Source organism: Lodderomyces beijingensis (genome assembly GCF_963989305.1).
Source record: "Lodderomyces beijingensis strain CBS 14171 genome assembly, chromosome: 1".
Classification (NCBI taxonomy): Eukaryota; Fungi; Ascomycota; class Pichiomycetes; order Serinales; family Debaryomycetaceae; genus Lodderomyces; species Lodderomyces beijingensis.
Genome location: NC_089970.1, coordinates 684,433 through 700,098, shown reverse-complemented (window position 1 = coordinate 700,098; position 15,666 = coordinate 684,433). Strand labels below are relative to the sequence as shown.

Below are 15,666 nucleotides of genomic sequence, written 5' to 3'. Positions count from 1 at the left end.
TCTCGCTCTACTAACGGAGAGTTGGCTGCAAACTTGTTTTCATTTCCGCCTCTTGGGGTCTTGATTCAGCACTTGAGGTCCTATTATTCTGCGCAGTTACGTACAAGCTGTGGTTTTGAACAATACAGGTTTCGCCCAGCAGCAGCAGATACGGCGGGCTGAGGACGAAATGATGTTTGTGAGCGTCGAGATTGAACCTTTATGTAACGCAACATGAACCAGCCATACCCATTTTTTTTTACCCTTTTGGGAAAAAGCGAGAAAAATTTGCAACCGACCAACTTGAGTAGATGAACATTGGATTGGAACACTGCCAACATGTATCTTAAAGGTAACAGCCATGAACAGATGTATAAAAGCCTTGGGCAAGTTCTTGCAATGTTAAGCTTTTTCAAAATTTTCAAACTCGTCAAGATCCAACGGAAACTTTAAAAAAACAAAAAAAATAACGGCATGAGTCAATTTGCTGAAAAAATGGCACTTCCGCCGATACTAGTGGCGCTTGTATGCATTTTGCAACTAGCTAGTGCAGCGCCAGCGCCAGTGCCGGTGCCATCCGTGACGCTGATCACGACATTGGTCACTATCACTTCAACTACAAGCACGGGTTCGCAATCGACATCGGGTGCCCAGGCAAACAACGCCTTGCCGGCTGTTGGTCAAGGTCAAGCGCAAGCGAAAGCCGCTACCACTTCGAGCGCAAATTTCTTGCAGAACCTTTGGAATGACTTTGAGCGGCCATCAAGCACAGCACAGTCGAGTGCATCTACGGCACCACCGGCGGCTCCACCGCCAACAACAGCAACAACAGCTTCGGCAAGCCCATTGTTGGCAGCCACAGCAGCACCCACCACTACGGCGATTGCATCGTCGCCGCCAATACCAGCTAACACGGCAACAGCCACATCGAGCAGCAGTCCCAATGGGTTCTTGGGCTATTTGCTTGGCTTGCTAGATGATTTCCTCCCTTCGTCCACTTCGTCCACTTCGTCACAGCCATCAACGAGCTCCTCGTCACCTTCATCGTCATCAAGCACCCCGAGCTGGTTGACGACGTTTACAACCTGGTTATTTGGATCTTCTCCAAGTTCGACTTCACCACCGGCAACTTCTTCATCTCCGGCCGTGCCTCCCAGCTCGAGCGCAACCGCTAGTCCTTTCGCGTCATCATCAGCATCACAGCCACTATTATCTTTGTTATTACCCCCCTCGTCATCAACAACCGGAAGCTCAACCCCCTCATCATCGTCATCGTCATCGTCGTCATCATCAACCGCAAGCTCAACGCCTGCGTCAAGCTCCGACGTTTATGCTGCGATCAGTCAATGCGATGGAATCGACGCTTCTTTTGCTTCTGCAATTCTCGACGCCCACAACAACTACAGAGCCGACCACCAAGCAACGCCTTTATCGTGGAGCGTTGACGCTTACAACTACGCCAAGAAAGACGCTGACAACTACGACTGCTCAGGGATCTTGACCCACACGCACGGGCAATTTGGCGAGAACTTGGCTTGTGGATTCCAAGATGGTCCCGCTGCCGTTAAGGCATGGTACGACGAAGGACAGCTGTACAGCTACTCATCTGCCAACTCGTACGACCATTTCACGCAAGTGGTGTGGAAAGGATCGACCAAGTTGGGATGCGCTTATAAGGACTGCCGGGCGGAGAACTGGGGGCTCTACGTGGTTTGCGAGTATGACCCACCTGGAAATGTCGTGGGCCAGAATCGCGCTAATGTCCTTCCTAGCAACTAGTCTTGCTTTACAACGCACCAACTTCATATCCCTCCAAGAAGAAAAAGAATACAAGCCTTTTCAGTTCGACTTATCGTTAGCTAGTCTTTACAAAATATATATACCGTTCTTCTTTTGCACGTAAGATAAATGATCACGTGAGTTGGAACCGACGAAGAGCAGCTGTACAGCTACTCCTATGCCAACTCGTACGACCATTTCACGCAAGTGGTGTGGAAAGGATCGACCAAGTTGGGATGCGCTTATAAGGACTGCCGGGCGGAGAACTGGTGGCTCTACGTGGTTTGCGAGTATGGCCCACCTGGAAATGTCATGCGAGAACGTAAAGCCAACGTTCTTCCTAGTCAAAAATGACCCCATTACATCTCAAATTTTTGTTTTCTTTCTCCAGTTTCATTCTCCAGTTCGTTTATAGTTCGTATTATACATTGTTTCTTATGGTTGCAAAATTCATTGTCTCCACACTGCGAGAACAACCGGAAAAAGTCGACGTGGTGGAGTTGTTGCAGAAAAGAGCTACCAAGCTCGACCTCTTCGACATAGCACCAAGCTTCTTGCTTGCCAGATGTCAAGGATCATAGTGGAGAACGGCATACGCAAAGTTTTGCCCCACTACGTCAACTTCAAAACACATCCAAAGAAAAGATGGGTTGGGAAAACATTGGTGGAGCTATTCAAGCATGACTTTGGCGAGCCCGAGAGCTTGATCCTTGATGACATTGCCAGTGGCAGCTTGTATGTGGAGAACAACGTTGGCACTTCTAAGCCATCTTCAACATTAAAAGGCATCGAGGTACTCAAAGACCGACGAATAGAGCTCAAAGATTTGATCCATTATTGCAAACACGTTCATGAACCGAGCATAGCATGGAACGGCCCCGTTAAAGTTATATTTGAGGACGATGACGTGATAGTAGTGGACAAGCCAGCTGGTATTCCAACACACCCCACGGGAGCCTACAATTATAACACCTTTTCGGCAATAGTCAAGGATACCTATGGGCTAGAATCTATTTGGACATGTCACAGATTGGATAAAGTAACTAGTGGGATACTCATCTTGTGCAAAAACAAGGAGGCAGCTGTCGGATATCTGAACTTGTTGGTGTCAAAAAAGGATTCTGTGAAAAAGACGTATTTGGCACGCGTCGATGGCAAGTTTCCCGAGGGCAAATACAGATATACGTGCCCGACCATAACCATCAACATGAATGGTTACATCGAGCCCGACAATCTCGAAGCATTGAAGGCCGACACGTCGACTTTGTTTGAACGGGTCCGGTATAACGAGAATTTGAACCAGAGTATTGTAAAGTGTCAGCCCATCTCGGGCAAGTTTCACCAAATTCGAATACACTTGACGAGATTGGGCTACCCTATCTCAAATGATTACTTTTACAAGCCAAAAGACGAGTCATCAACGTATGCGCTAAGGTGCAAAATCGAGCACGAATTGTACGCCATGCTTTTCAAAAAGTTTCCCCAGTTTTCCCAAATGCGCGGGGATCTAGATACAGGTGAAGATGAAATCAAGACTGTTGATATGAAGGCGGTTCTTAATGATGATGCCAACGAGCTGCAAGTATTTGAAACATTAGCTAGACTTAAAGCGGAACATTCTGCTCATATAAACATGAGGAAGAAAACAAGATGCAAAGAGTGCAATCGTCTCGTTTTTGAAGAGAGTTACGTACTGGTGGACTCGCGGATCTATTTACACTCGTTGAGTTTCGAATTTGGCGATTCCAAGTTTGAGACTGATCTTCCTTCTTGGTCCTTGGTTTAAATAGAGCTTCTATACCCAGTTTGCCTTTTCCCCTTTTTGTTGTGTCGTTTTTCTCCGAAATTGCGTCTGCTGCTGCTTTGGATTTTTGCTTTGAAGTTTTGCACCGAAAAGACGGTGAAGTTCTCTCCCATTTTGATGACTCCGTTTGCTGATTTTGTTGTCGTGCACCGAGTTTTTGTAAACTGCATCATGGATAAACGGAAGCCTGAGTTGAGATTGAGCCAACCCATCGACCACGGAGCGTTCCTTGATGCCTCTCGCGATTGACACGAGAGACTTGTTTTCGTTAGACTCCAGAGCACGTTCGCTGAGCGATTGCCATAGCTTCCCATCGGAAGTTATCTTGTTAATCATTCTCGCGAAATCACGCTGAATCGAGTTGCGTTCAGCATCATCGATGGGAATGCGAGAAATCGAACAGCGGAAAACCCCCGCGATGCGATCAATGTGGGGCAAACTTCTCAGCTCGTCGAGAGCTTTGATGAAAAGACCCCTGAATAGCTTGCTTGTCACTGTTCTCTTGTATGCTCGTTCCATGGGGTTTGCCTTGGTTCGCAAATAGCCCAGATTCTGGTATTTCCCGGTATAGCATTTCCACTCTTTTTCTAGCTTCACGCTATTCATCATGCTCACCAGAAAGGAACTTGTCGCGAAAGCCACATTGGATTTCCGGTACTTGCTGACAAAGTGCTCTTTGGGAAAGAACAGCACGGTGACGAACGGATTCCGCAACACGGGAGCATACTTTTTTGGGCCGAATTTCGTCTGAATTAAGCTGTGGACGACAGAATCTACTCCCCTGATTTCCGATCTATCAACAGGAAGCTCGTTTGTTTGGTACCGTTTGAGCCCAGGGGAAAGCTGCGTGTGCTGTGTGTGCTGCGTGAACCTCTCCGTTTTAAAAGTTGCATATCTCGATTCTGGCGTCGTGCTGTTCGTTGCAAGTTTTGCAAAACTTTCACACCTACACCTAGTTGACTCTGTATTTGCCGTTGAAGCTCGTTGCAAATATCGCAGCAACACACCAGAGCTCATCCTATATTGAATAGCTTGCATCTGTATATATATATATCTACAAATATACGTATTGCATTTTCTGTGGAGACTGGTTTTTTTTTTTCTTTAGGGAAGTGTTTTCTCTCCTGAGTTGGGTTGCCAAAGTGATACACCCACGTCAGCGGTTGCAAATGTGAACAACCTGGGGTTGAATAGGACAATTTTGGGGATGCCATGCGCTGACTTGAGCACGTCAGCCGAGCGAGAGAAGATAGTGGGCTTTTCTGCATCTTGCTTCAACTCACTCACGTCAAAAATGTGCACAATGTGTTTCGGGCTCCCCACCAACACAAACTTGCCGCAAGGGGTGAAGCAGCAGCAGCCCGAGTAGGGGTATTTTGTGGACATCCAGCGATCGTCTCGCCGGTAGGTGAGTCTGATGATTGCCATTAGTTTCAACAGAAACGCGTCCAAGATGTAATGCTCGCAAGTATCGGTTGACACCAAGATCAAGCGCCCGTTGTTTGAAAACTCCAACTTGTTCCATAGCTGTCGCGGCATGCACGGTATTTCCGCACTTAAGAATGGGCCTCTGTCGAAAGTTTTGAGGTCGTAAAGGGCAACGGTTCCCAATTTTGCGTCCTTCTGCGGGCCCTTGCCAATCGCCACCACGATGCCATGGGGATCGTACCCTGCGATTGTATTCAGTCCCGTGCCGATGCTCCCCGTGGCTGACGACGTGTTTAGGTCCCAAAACTTGACGGTCCCGTCATAACTTGAGCTCATGAAAGTGTTGTTGACGGGGTTCACTTCAAGGTTACTCACTTGGGCTTTGTGTCCCTTGAAATATCGGATGTATTGGTTCGTGGACAAGGACAAGTATCGGATAACGTTCTCGTTGCCGTCAGAAGCAGTCGGGTCCGGCGTCGATGCGTATAGGCAATTGAGCCCTTCGTGAGTGAACTGAGCCGAGTGAACACCGTATTTCTGCGATTGGATGTCTTTGTAGTGTATGCCCTTGTAGCAGTCGTAAAGCTGGATCGACTTGTCGATGCCCGAGGAGATCAAGTACTGGCCCGTGTCGTCGAAATCCAACGAGGTTATCGACGCGCCCTGGTGGTAGTTGAAGAATTTTGACTCTCGACAGGAGGCAAGCGCGTCCTGTGTAATGTGCAAGGCCGAGCTCGAGTTTGTGGTGACGGCACTTGGTCTCTTTGACGGTGAAAACTGCGTTCTCGAGCCGGCGTATATCGAAGATGACATGCCGAGAATGAGCCAGAAAATGAGCTAGTGATTCAGCAACAAACAAATAAGTCTATATACATATATATATATCTCGTGCTTTACCGGAATGTGCAACGCCTTGGATCAAGACTTTCCGTGTACTGTTTCTTTGTTTTCTATGTTTATGAATAAACTCCAGAATTGTAATCTGTTGAAAACTTACACCAAATTTGGTAAGGTGCGTAGTTGGTTGTATAGAAATTCCGTGTCACGTGACATACTGATACGTGAACTACCATGGGAAGCAAGCATATACTCTCTTATGTCTTTGACTCCATCCATCGTTAGAAGGTGAAAGGCCCACCTGAATAGGCCGAGCACAGTAGGGGAAGAAGTGGGTCCGCAAGAGCCAATGCTGGAGCCTAGGTAGGAGCTTAGGTAGCAGTTTCTTTGTCCACCAGCAAAACTGACAAAAATGCAAATTGACTCGGTTAATGCCGATAATAAAGTATGGGAAAATAGAAACTGATCTTGATCCGTGATCTAACAGCGTTGGAAATCAAGACGTGTCACGAGACAGCTGAGAGAGGCTATTCGCTCGGAACCAAATAGCGGGAAATTGCAAGTTTTTTTTTCGAAGCAACTTCGATCTCGCTAAAAAAGAATGGGATAAGCGAGGTTTCTTCGTGTGTGCCTTTGATGCTATTTAAACTCGACTGGACTCTGATTTGGCAGTGTTTCCTTACTTGTCTTTCGCCTTTGCCTCTTGTAGTAGGGGCAGTTGAGAAGACCAAGCCTTCACACCAATACAGGCGAGAGCTCTCCCAAGAGGATTAAGGGGGGGGGGGGGGGGGGGGGTTGAGCTAATGAGGCTCAGAAGTTTAGGGGTTTTTTGCAATATGTGCTCGTCATTGTCGTCATAGGGCAATCTCAGCGAAGAAAACACACAATTGTAGCTAATGACAGTATCGACTTGACATTCGCAGCTCTTGGTGAAACAGTATCGATGTTTGCAAAACATGCAACGGTTTATGCGATTGCCATTTCCACACTAACAACAAGACGACGATAAACTGAGGTTTCCAATCTCACCAAAATCTATGATTGCGCGCGCCCGCCAATGTGAGGTTTTTTGGTCGGTCATTAATTATCACTCTCCTGCTTCCTCTTTTATGGAGAAAATTGCCTCCTTACGTGTTCAAATTCTAGTCTGGTTCTCCAAAACATCTATTCAACAAATCCGAAACAATTCTACTTACTAAACTCATAACTCAACGACTGCCTATTTTTCCTTTTTTCTCTGTTTTCAATTGAGATTTGCTGGTCGGCTCGTTATTCCTTTGAGATCCGGACATGACTGAGCCTCCATTGCCATTCAAAGTCAAAGCGATATTTGATTATAAGTCAGACTACGAGGACGACTTGAGCTTTGCAGCGGGCCAAGTTGTCACCGTTACATCAATTGAGAATGACGAATGGTATGCGGGCGAGTACGAAGGCAAAGAGGGAATGTTTCCCAAAAATTTCGTGGAGATAATGGTGGTGCCCGACGTTCCCACCATGAACAGGCCCGTGAGAAAGCAAGAAGTGAAGAAAGATCCAGTAAACGAACCACCGGTGTCTCAAGAAGTCCCGGCAGCGACCAATTCCGAGCCAGAGCCAAAGCTGGAGCCGAATGCCGCGTCGCAAGCCAGCAAGACAAGCGCCGAAGTTACCGAGGACCACGAAAAGGACCACCATTCACCTGCCGTGCCTCGGCCTCAGGGATCCATCTCCAAGCCTGTTGATCCTTACAGCGTAAAGAAGCAGTTTGTTGCTGCCTCTACTTCGTCTTATGTTCCGAAAATCCAGCCCAGGGACGAGTCGAATTTGCTTGTCCATCCCGTCCACGACTCGAAGCCAACAGGTGACGTTGTAAGAGAGCATCCAGCGACAGAATCCGAGAAAGCCGCGGAAGAAGGGCCAAAAGTTTCCTTGAAGGAAAGAATCGCTTTAATACAGAAGCAGCAACAGGAACAGGCCGAGAGGGAGGAGGCTGCTTTGAAGCGCAAAGCGGAGAAGAAGCAAAAGCAGGCTGAGGAAAAGGAGAGATTGAAGCATCTCAAAGAGAGCCAGAGTGGCGGACCACAGACCCGCGGAAGCTTTGAATTCGAGGAGGGCCATCCCGGCGAGCCCGTGCACACTGCAACAGTTCCTGGTAGTTTTGATCCCCTGCTTGAGCAGCGGGAACCATTGACAGGAGAAGAAGAAAGAAATGAGGGAGATTATGCCCAATTGGAAGGGTACAAGCACGCAAAGGGGGACAATGAACAGGAGCGGGAGGAGGAAGGTGATGCAGATGAAGATGACAATGAAGAAGAAGAAGAAGAAGAAGAAGAAGAAGAGGAAGAGGAAGAAGATGAAGACAGCGAGGAACTCAAGCGCAGGAGGTTAGTGGAGAGAATGGCTAAAATCTCAGGAGGAAGAAACATGTTTGGAATGATGGGCATGCCCACACCATTCGGTGCTGCGCCACCAGCAGCAGCAGATAAAGCCAAGAAATCCAAGAGCTTACCAAAGGCTCCCGACTCGGCTTCTGCAAAGAATCAGCATTCAGAGGCTATTCCTGCCTCTGCGCCAGCAGGGATAGATCCACAACACATTAAACAACTGGGCGCGCCGCCAGTTACAGAAGATCGCGCGTCCGCGCCATCAACAAGTGAAGCTGCAGCTGCAGCTGCTCCCTCTGTTCCGGCTGTTCCGGCTGCTCCGGCTGTACCAACCTCGTCATCCCCCATTGCTGGTGCTCCAGTGCCACCCATAGCCACCGTGACGCAGCAGAGCCCCGTGTCAAAGTTTAGTCAGGAAAGTTCATCGATGGCCGAGGACGATGAACCCTCGGACCAGGATCAGGCAGAGGTTATTACCCGCAGTGAAATCGCGGACTCTTACCAGGGGCGCCATGCAAATATATCCGATAGCGGCGCTGATGACCATGGTAAAGCTCATCCAATCAGATTACAAAAACACAGTACGGTCGAAGCAGAAGGAACGGGCTATGAAGCTGACGAAGACTTGTCCGATATGTCGAGACCCCACGAATATGTTCGAAAGGAGGAGTTGGCACCGTTGGAGACCAAGCATATTTCACCAGGGCAAGGAAAAGACTCTGATCAAACCGCTTTACTCCAAGAAGAGCAATATGGACCGAATCCGACAGTGCCACATCCACCTATTCATCCTCACCCATCTTTGAAGAATGCACCTACCATACCGGCTGTTCCACTGGTTCCACTGGTTCCACCGGGACCATCGCAGTCTGCAGTCCCTCCAGTTCCACCAACGGCTCCTCATCCTTCCGCTGCTGCTGCTGCCCCACCAATGCCCCCAGTGCCTTCAGTGCCTCCAGGTACTCAACGTGATCGTGCGCCAGCTCCACCACCTCCTGTGCCAGCTCCTGGGCCAATTCCTCCAAGACCCGAACCTTCCTTCGCGGAGGAACAACAAGAGGCTCCCCCAGCACCACCACCAGTGCCACCAGTGCCATCTCATCAAGAAGCCCAAGATGACTCGAGCGAGGAAGATGACCAGGACCCTGCCGACTTAGTTCATGCTCAACCACCGCTTCCCCAAGTGCCACGTGCTCAAACCTTGAGCACTGCGCAGGAGCACCGTCCAAAGGCTCCACCTCCGCCGGTTCCCGAATTCGCGGCACCTCCACCAATTCCATATGGCGGACCTCCCAAGCGCGCTGCCACGGATGTGCCCGCGTTGATTCAAACTTCGACAGGCGGTTCCATTGGCTCAACCGCGGCAAGAAAATCCACCGATCTGGGCAATGTTTCAAGATCGAGGTCTCTCAAGGGCTCAGACCAGGCCCAGGCTGAAATCGCGTTGGAGCAAGTAGGGTTTGAGCTTGCAAATATAAAGTCGACTTCTACATGGTGGTTGAAAAACGAGTTGCCAGAGTCGCTCACCGCGAAAATCGGAGTCGATTTGGTATACGAGATGGATACAAACAAAATCCACAAACGAGGTGGCCGGACATTGATAATAAAGGATTACTACGTTTTATTCTACGACCTATCCAAAGTCGTTTTCGAAATAGAGTACGAGGAGCAGGATCCGCGAAACACGGTGCATTTGGTTAACCAGTTCTGGAAACCAAGTCCACCTATTCGGAAAGACTTGCTAGATGCGGCTCACAAGCAATTCGGCTCCGTTCTTGTCAATGCCACTGCCCAACTAGTGGGCACAAAATTAGACCAACGTTTGGTGGAACAAGTTTTTGGCAGTTCCCGGTTAAGCTCTTATGTGGTGCCACCCATTGGCAACAAGTCCTATGGTGTTACGATATACAAGAACTTTAACAATTCGAATGTATCAAAGATTGACGACATCCAGGCTGGAGATATCTTGTGGATCAAGAATGGTAAATTCGAAGCTCACAAGACCATTATGGCCAACAAATCGGTGAATCTTGGCGATTCGTTTGCCGCGGTGATTTACGAGTTTGACCCCATCAAGGAGAAGTTCAAAGTCTTTGAGCAGGAGAAGTCGGGTCTCGTAAAGAAGGAGCTGTACAAGGTCGGCAACATGAAGAGTGGCAGAATTAGAGTCTTTAGGCCAATACCAAAAGAATATGTAGGTTTGTAGGTGGGGGAGAATTGTTTTTTTATCGAACATGTGTAAACTATCATCATCTATTCCCCATTCCCCAAGTGGATCTAAAAAACTGATAGTGAGATCTTTTTGAGAATTTCACAACAATTATGTATGAAGTGGACTATCAAATCCCGGGATAATAATCTTGCGACCAAACTAACCCACTGCCCTTCCTCTCCCCTTTAAAGTTGGTTTCTGCACCGAACATTTTGAAGTAGACACTAATTTAGATTTTTTTGCTTTAGAGCCGGTACAGGAACCCAATCTCCATGGGAAAGCCATGTTGGAAGAGTTTTGAGATGGGAAAAGGGGGTCATGGATTGCGCAATTCGAGAGCACCGCAGTAGCAAGCAATAAAGTTAATTTTCTCGTAACGGGGGGGGATAAGTGAACTGAAATCTCCAAGAGAAAGGGAGAAAGTCTTGCTGCAGAGATAGTAGATAGCAAGGCTTGTTGGTTTTATTCTTCAACCAGACCTGTCTCTGGAGAGATGTATCAGCACTTGATTGATTTATCCTGGCTACTTAGTTTGCTACGAGGGTGTAGAGGGTGCAAATGTGAACTACTGTGTGTCATACGGCTTCGAGTTCAAGGCTCTCGACGGTTTTAAACTTGCACTTGCAACATGTCGACCTCCTTCTCCCCACCCCCCGCCCACCCCTTGTTTGTTAAGACGAACCTTGCGACGCCGTAGTGGATGCTGTTGGCGTCGTTATTGTCGTCGTTGTAGTTGGTGTAGGCTGTAGGCTGTGAAGCTGTGACATATTATTTTTTCGTTCTTTCTTAAGTGGTGGCAGTGGTGGTGATGGATTGTAGAGCCCTGCAAGACTAACGGGTTATAGGTATGGGCCGGTGGGTCTAAATTCTTCAATGCATACCACATTTGCTCTTTCTCCAGCTACATCATTTTCTATTTAAATCAGTCCACGAATCTGCCCACTTTAACTTCAAGACTCGATATTTCCTTTAGAAACTTAATTGTATAAAAAAAAACAGGGAAGAGTACGTTCTTCTTCTTTTTCTACTACTTTTTACTACGTTTATCTACTTATTTAATTTTTCAACAAGGGGTATCACGTACTTGAAAGGCCGTCGTCACTATATCTTTTTTGTTTTCTTTTCCAACTATATAGAGCATTAGAACAAGAAGAAGAAGATGTACCCGCTTCAAGAAATTGAGCCGGACTTCTACATGTCCTTTTACTACCCGGTTGAGAAAGCGGAAAAGGGGACAGCCGAAAAGGAATTGGCAAAGTTGGTTGATAAGTTGTACGATGGTGGGTTTGCAGCAACAATTAGACCAGGCGATGCCGAGCATTTGCTCGTGTTTATCAAGCTTTCATCGGACACTTATATCGAGCAAGCTGAGAAGGACTTGATGAAAAACTATGAGTTTGGCATAACTTCAAAGGATGACACGTTGAGCTCCAGATTTAGAATCATTTACAACTACTTGACAAGCAATCCCGAACTTGGAGGAGTAGGAGTCACCCCCGAACAAGGGATATGGAAAAATGTCAAGAGCATCGTGCCCATTACCGATGCCTTTGATGATACCCACATCATCGAGGAGCTCAAGAGTAATTTTGAAAAGACCGAGTTTTCCACTACCAAGATCAAGAAGGTCTATGGTGTTCAGATTGCCTTGTATTTTGAGTTTTTTAAATACTACATTTTTTGGTTAACAGGCTTGTCGGTATTGGGGATTGCCCAGTATTTGAAGAAATCAAAGACCTATTCCTTGAGCTACACTTTTATCAACTTGTTATGGGGCACATTTTTCATTGCATTTTGGCATAGAAGAGAGAAATACTTGTCCAACTTGTGGGGTGTGCAAAACAGCCACCAGATTGAAGACCACCTTGCGGAATTGGCTCAAATCAACAGAGATTTCGAGAACAAGTCATCGTATGAGCACAAGTCCAATAGTGCTGGAATCAGACTCGTTAAGGAATTGCTCTTTGTGCCCGTGGCATTGGTCTTTGTTGCCGTTTTGGTCAGTTACCAATTGGGCTGTTTCTTTATTGAAATATTTTTGACTGATATCTACGACGGACCAGGTAAACAATTTTTGACCTTGTTGCCAACAATCTTGATTTCTGTCTTTGTGCCAGTATTGACTATTGTCTACGACATTGTCACCAAGATTGTCATCAAATTCGAAGGTCACGACAATGAGTTTAGCAGAAACAACTCAGTCTTGGTCAAGCAGTTTGTGTTGAACTTTTTAACCAGCTACGGGCCCTTGCTCATCACTTCGTTTTTGTACTTGCCATTTGCCCATTTGGTGGGACCTCACTTGGGAGACCTCAGGAGCACAATCTCCTCCATTGCCGGCGAGAACAGGTTCTACACCAAGTATTTAACCAAGTTGAAATCACAAAAGGATTTCCAGATTAACCAAGGCAGACTCGATGCCCAGTTTTTCTATTTCATAGTCACCAACCAGATTATCCAAATTGTGTTAAAGTATGTTTTGCCATTGGTGATAAACAAGGTTTTGAAGTTGGTTGAGACCAATATCCAGAAAAAGCCCCAGTTGCAGGTTGACGGCGATAACCCCAAGGAAGCTATCTGGTTGCACAATGTGAGAGCATCTTTGGCGTTGCCCCAGTACGATGTCGACAATGACTTTAGAAGTTTGGTTTTGCAGTTTGGTTATTTGATCATGTTTGGCCCCGTGTGGCCATTGGCTCCATTGGCATCATTGGTCTTTGATGTCATCATCTTTAAGCTTGACAATTTCAAGTTGCTCAGTGGAAAATACTTTAAACCACCAATCCCTAAAAGAGTCGACTCCATTCATCCATGGAACTGGGCATTGTTCTTGCTCACTTGGCTCGGTTCAGTCATTTCGCCAGTTGTCACTGCATTTTACCGCCACGGAACTGCGCCACCAAAATCAATGGGCCAGTTTGCCTTTGATAACGCAAGCGTGCACATTTCGTCAACGGCGTTTTTGGTTTTGATCATGTTCTTTACTGAACATGTGTTTTTGATCATGAGCTATCTCTTGTACAAGTTCTCCAATTTGTTCAAGAGCCAAGTCGAGTGGGAAAACGACTTTGTTGAGAATGACATGAAGTTGAGAAGAGATTACTACTCCAGCACAGTCAAACCCACAATCCGTGTTCGAGAATGTCCCGACTGGAAGCATTTCACTGCCGAGGGAACAATGGACTTCCAACCACCGGTGGTTGTCGGTGCCAGCGACGTGAAAGAACCGGAGAAGATTCCAATTAAGAAACTGGGTTATTCCACCTCGTCCGAGTATACGGAAACTTCAGTCACCTCACGCACCGAGCAAGCAAAATTGATTGCCGAGAAAGAGAAACTTTTGAGAGAAAGACAGGAGCAGTTGAAGAGATTGGAAAGAGATGGTGTTTCCAAAGACGAAGAGTACAATAAGCTCAGCAAATTCAAGGATGACGACGACACCATAATCGAGTCCAAGTCTTCTCCAAACGGCCAAGCAAAGTACACCACCATGGACAACAACCGACACGTTAGCGACAATCCACTTGGCGCATCCGTGCTCCCACCACTGCCAAACGACAAGTCTGGAACGGTTGAGACCAACAAGTACTCCACCCATGGCAAGAAGAGTGCCGAGGCTGCTGCAGTTGCTCCAGCTGGAGCCGGTCTCACATCCTCTGCGGGCAAGCCTCCCGGTGTTTCAGAGGCCGACGGGGAGCTCGATAAGCCGCCAAGTGCCGAGAGAGCCCACGATCCTACTATGAAGAATTCTGCGCCAAAACAGGCGCAAAAGGACAACACCAACGACGTGAATAACATTGAAGACCAAGGCACGTTTAAGAAAGTGCTTCACACTGCTGAGAAAGATGTCAAGAATTCGAAAAACGGATTGAAAAAGTTGTTCCACAAGAGCTGAGCTGAGCTGAGCGAATACATTCCAGGATTCCCCCATTCTACTCGTGTGAGTAAGTGATGTCGAAATTTTTTTACAGTCTTTTCCTTTTTTTTTCTTTTTTTTAGGTTTTTTTTTCCATTTTGTAAAATGTATTATTACTATTACAGTATAGCGTCATACTATGTGCTCTTTGTAGGCCTCGATCCAAAGATGGAAGAACCAACTCTGACGCTGGTACTGCCTTGTTTGATTGCTTGCTCAAAGTCGTTGCTCATACCCATGCTCAATTGAAGATCCAATTTGTAAACCTCATCCAACGTCTTTTTCATTTCGAGCAATTTCTTGAAATCTCGGTTCTCATCTTCTCCATCGGCACCAGCACCCGTCGACTCAGCAAGGGACCCAATCGTCATTAACCCCATGAGCTTCAACTTTGTGCAGCTGGGATCTTCAAGAAGATACGCGATCGTCTCCTCCATATCTTTTTCATCAGCAAACCCCGATTTCTGCTCTTCGCCCGAGGTGTTGACCTGTAAAAACACATTGACAACCTCGCCATTTTTCCTCACCCTCGCGTCATTCAACTGCTTGCATTTCTTCAAGCTGTCGATGGTTTCAACCGCGTGCAAGTTGGCCACTTTGTTGCTCAAGTCCTTGGCTTTGCCCGATTGCAACCCCCCGATAAAGTGCCAGCGTATGTCCTGGGGCAATTCCTGGGACTTGGCCACGAGTTCCTGCACGTAGTTCTCGCCGAAATGGCGCACTCCGATGTTATATAGAGCCATGATATCCGATGAGGGCTTGAATTTCGATACTGCCACTAGCTGCGTTTGCGGGTTTAGCTGGTGGACTTTGGAGAGTATGGTATTGTAGTTTGATTGGAGTTCCAAAGCTCGTTGCTCGGTTGGTTGTGGGTATTCTGGCATTTTGCGGAGTGAGAGTGTTTTTTTGAACAAAGGACTCAGTCGGGTTCGTATAGTGTTTGACCTTGTAATGATCATCCGACGAGGCAAAGGGGGAAAGGGGAATCAGTGCTGGTGGAAAAGTTTCTTGATGGTGGTGAGAAATATCGTGATATTACGGTGCCCTCGAGCCAGCGGGGCATCTCTGTTTTTTTTTTTTCCAACAGCCTTGCTGAGGGCTCAATCTCTGAATCTTGCAAGTCCGTATAGCCCATATGCTAGCAATTGAGCAAGGAAAAGAGCCGACAATCTTTAACGTTCAACCTTCAGCTCTCACTTCTTTCTGTTTCTATTTGCTTGATTTCTTTGCTTTACCCTTTAAAAAGTCAAGGTTACCCACTTCTCTGCCCTTCCCTTCTTATCACCACCAGTCTCATCTCAGAAGGAAAAAAAAAACAGAGACGAAAAATTAACATACAGTTGAA

The 15,666-nt window shown here is 47.0% G+C and overlaps 7 protein-coding genes across 7 annotated transcripts; 4 read left to right on the top strand and 3 right to left on the bottom strand. All coding sequences in view use genetic code 12, as the record gives it.

The window, feature by feature from the left end:
• Positions 1 to 453: 453 nt before the first annotated feature.
• On the top strand, positions 454 to 1,758 carry LODBEIA_P02880 (uncharacterized protein; the record flags this gene model as incomplete). The annotated part of the gene is made up of 1 exon (XM_066972927.1): positions 454 to 1,758. The coding sequence occupies one exon, from the start codon at positions 454 to 456 to the stop codon at positions 1,756 to 1,758; it is 1,305 nt and encodes a 434-aa protein (XP_066827226.1).
• Positions 1,759 to 2,323: 565 nt separating this feature from the next.
• On the top strand, positions 2,324 to 3,544 carry LODBEIA_P02870 (uncharacterized protein; the record flags this gene model as incomplete). Its single annotated transcript, XM_066972916.1, has 1 exon — positions 2,324 to 3,544. One exon carries the CDS (start codon positions 2,324 to 2,326, stop codon positions 3,542 to 3,544), a length of 1,221 nt encoding a protein of 406 aa, XP_066827225.1.
• Positions 3,545 to 3,553: 9 nt separating this feature from the next.
• LODBEIA_P02860 (uncharacterized protein) lies at positions 3,554 to 4,171 on the bottom strand (the record flags this gene model as incomplete). The annotated part of the gene is made up of 1 exon (XM_066972905.1): positions 3,554 to 4,171. The coding sequence occupies one exon, from the start codon at positions 4,169 to 4,171 to the stop codon at positions 3,554 to 3,556; it is 618 nt and encodes a 205-aa protein (XP_066827224.1).
• Positions 4,172 to 4,666: 495 nt separating this feature from the next.
• Positions 4,667 to 5,803, bottom strand: LODBEIA_P02850 (uncharacterized protein; the record flags this gene model as incomplete). Its single annotated transcript, XM_066972894.1, has 1 exon — positions 4,667 to 5,803. The coding sequence occupies one exon, from the start codon at positions 5,801 to 5,803 to the stop codon at positions 4,667 to 4,669; it is 1,137 nt and encodes a 378-aa protein (XP_066827223.1).
• Positions 5,804 to 7,117: 1,314 nt separating this feature from the next.
• Positions 7,118 to 10,399, top strand: LODBEIA_P02840 (uncharacterized protein; the record flags this gene model as incomplete). Its single annotated transcript, XM_066972883.1, has 1 exon — positions 7,118 to 10,399. The coding sequence occupies one exon, from the start codon at positions 7,118 to 7,120 to the stop codon at positions 10,397 to 10,399; it is 3,282 nt and encodes a 1,093-aa protein (XP_066827222.1).
• A 1,165-nt stretch (positions 10,400 to 11,564) lies between these two features.
• Positions 11,565 to 14,300, top strand: LODBEIA_P02830 (uncharacterized protein; the record flags this gene model as incomplete). Its single annotated transcript, XM_066972872.1, has 1 exon — positions 11,565 to 14,300. One exon carries the CDS (start codon positions 11,565 to 11,567, stop codon positions 14,298 to 14,300), a length of 2,736 nt encoding a protein of 911 aa, XP_066827221.1.
• Positions 14,301 to 14,458: 158 nt separating this feature from the next.
• Positions 14,459 to 15,205, bottom strand: LODBEIA_P02820 (uncharacterized protein; the record flags this gene model as incomplete). The annotated part of the gene is made up of 1 exon (XM_066972861.1): positions 14,459 to 15,205. The coding sequence occupies one exon, from the start codon at positions 15,203 to 15,205 to the stop codon at positions 14,459 to 14,461; it is 747 nt and encodes a 248-aa protein (XP_066827220.1).
• Positions 15,206 to 15,666: the final 461 nt, after the last annotated feature.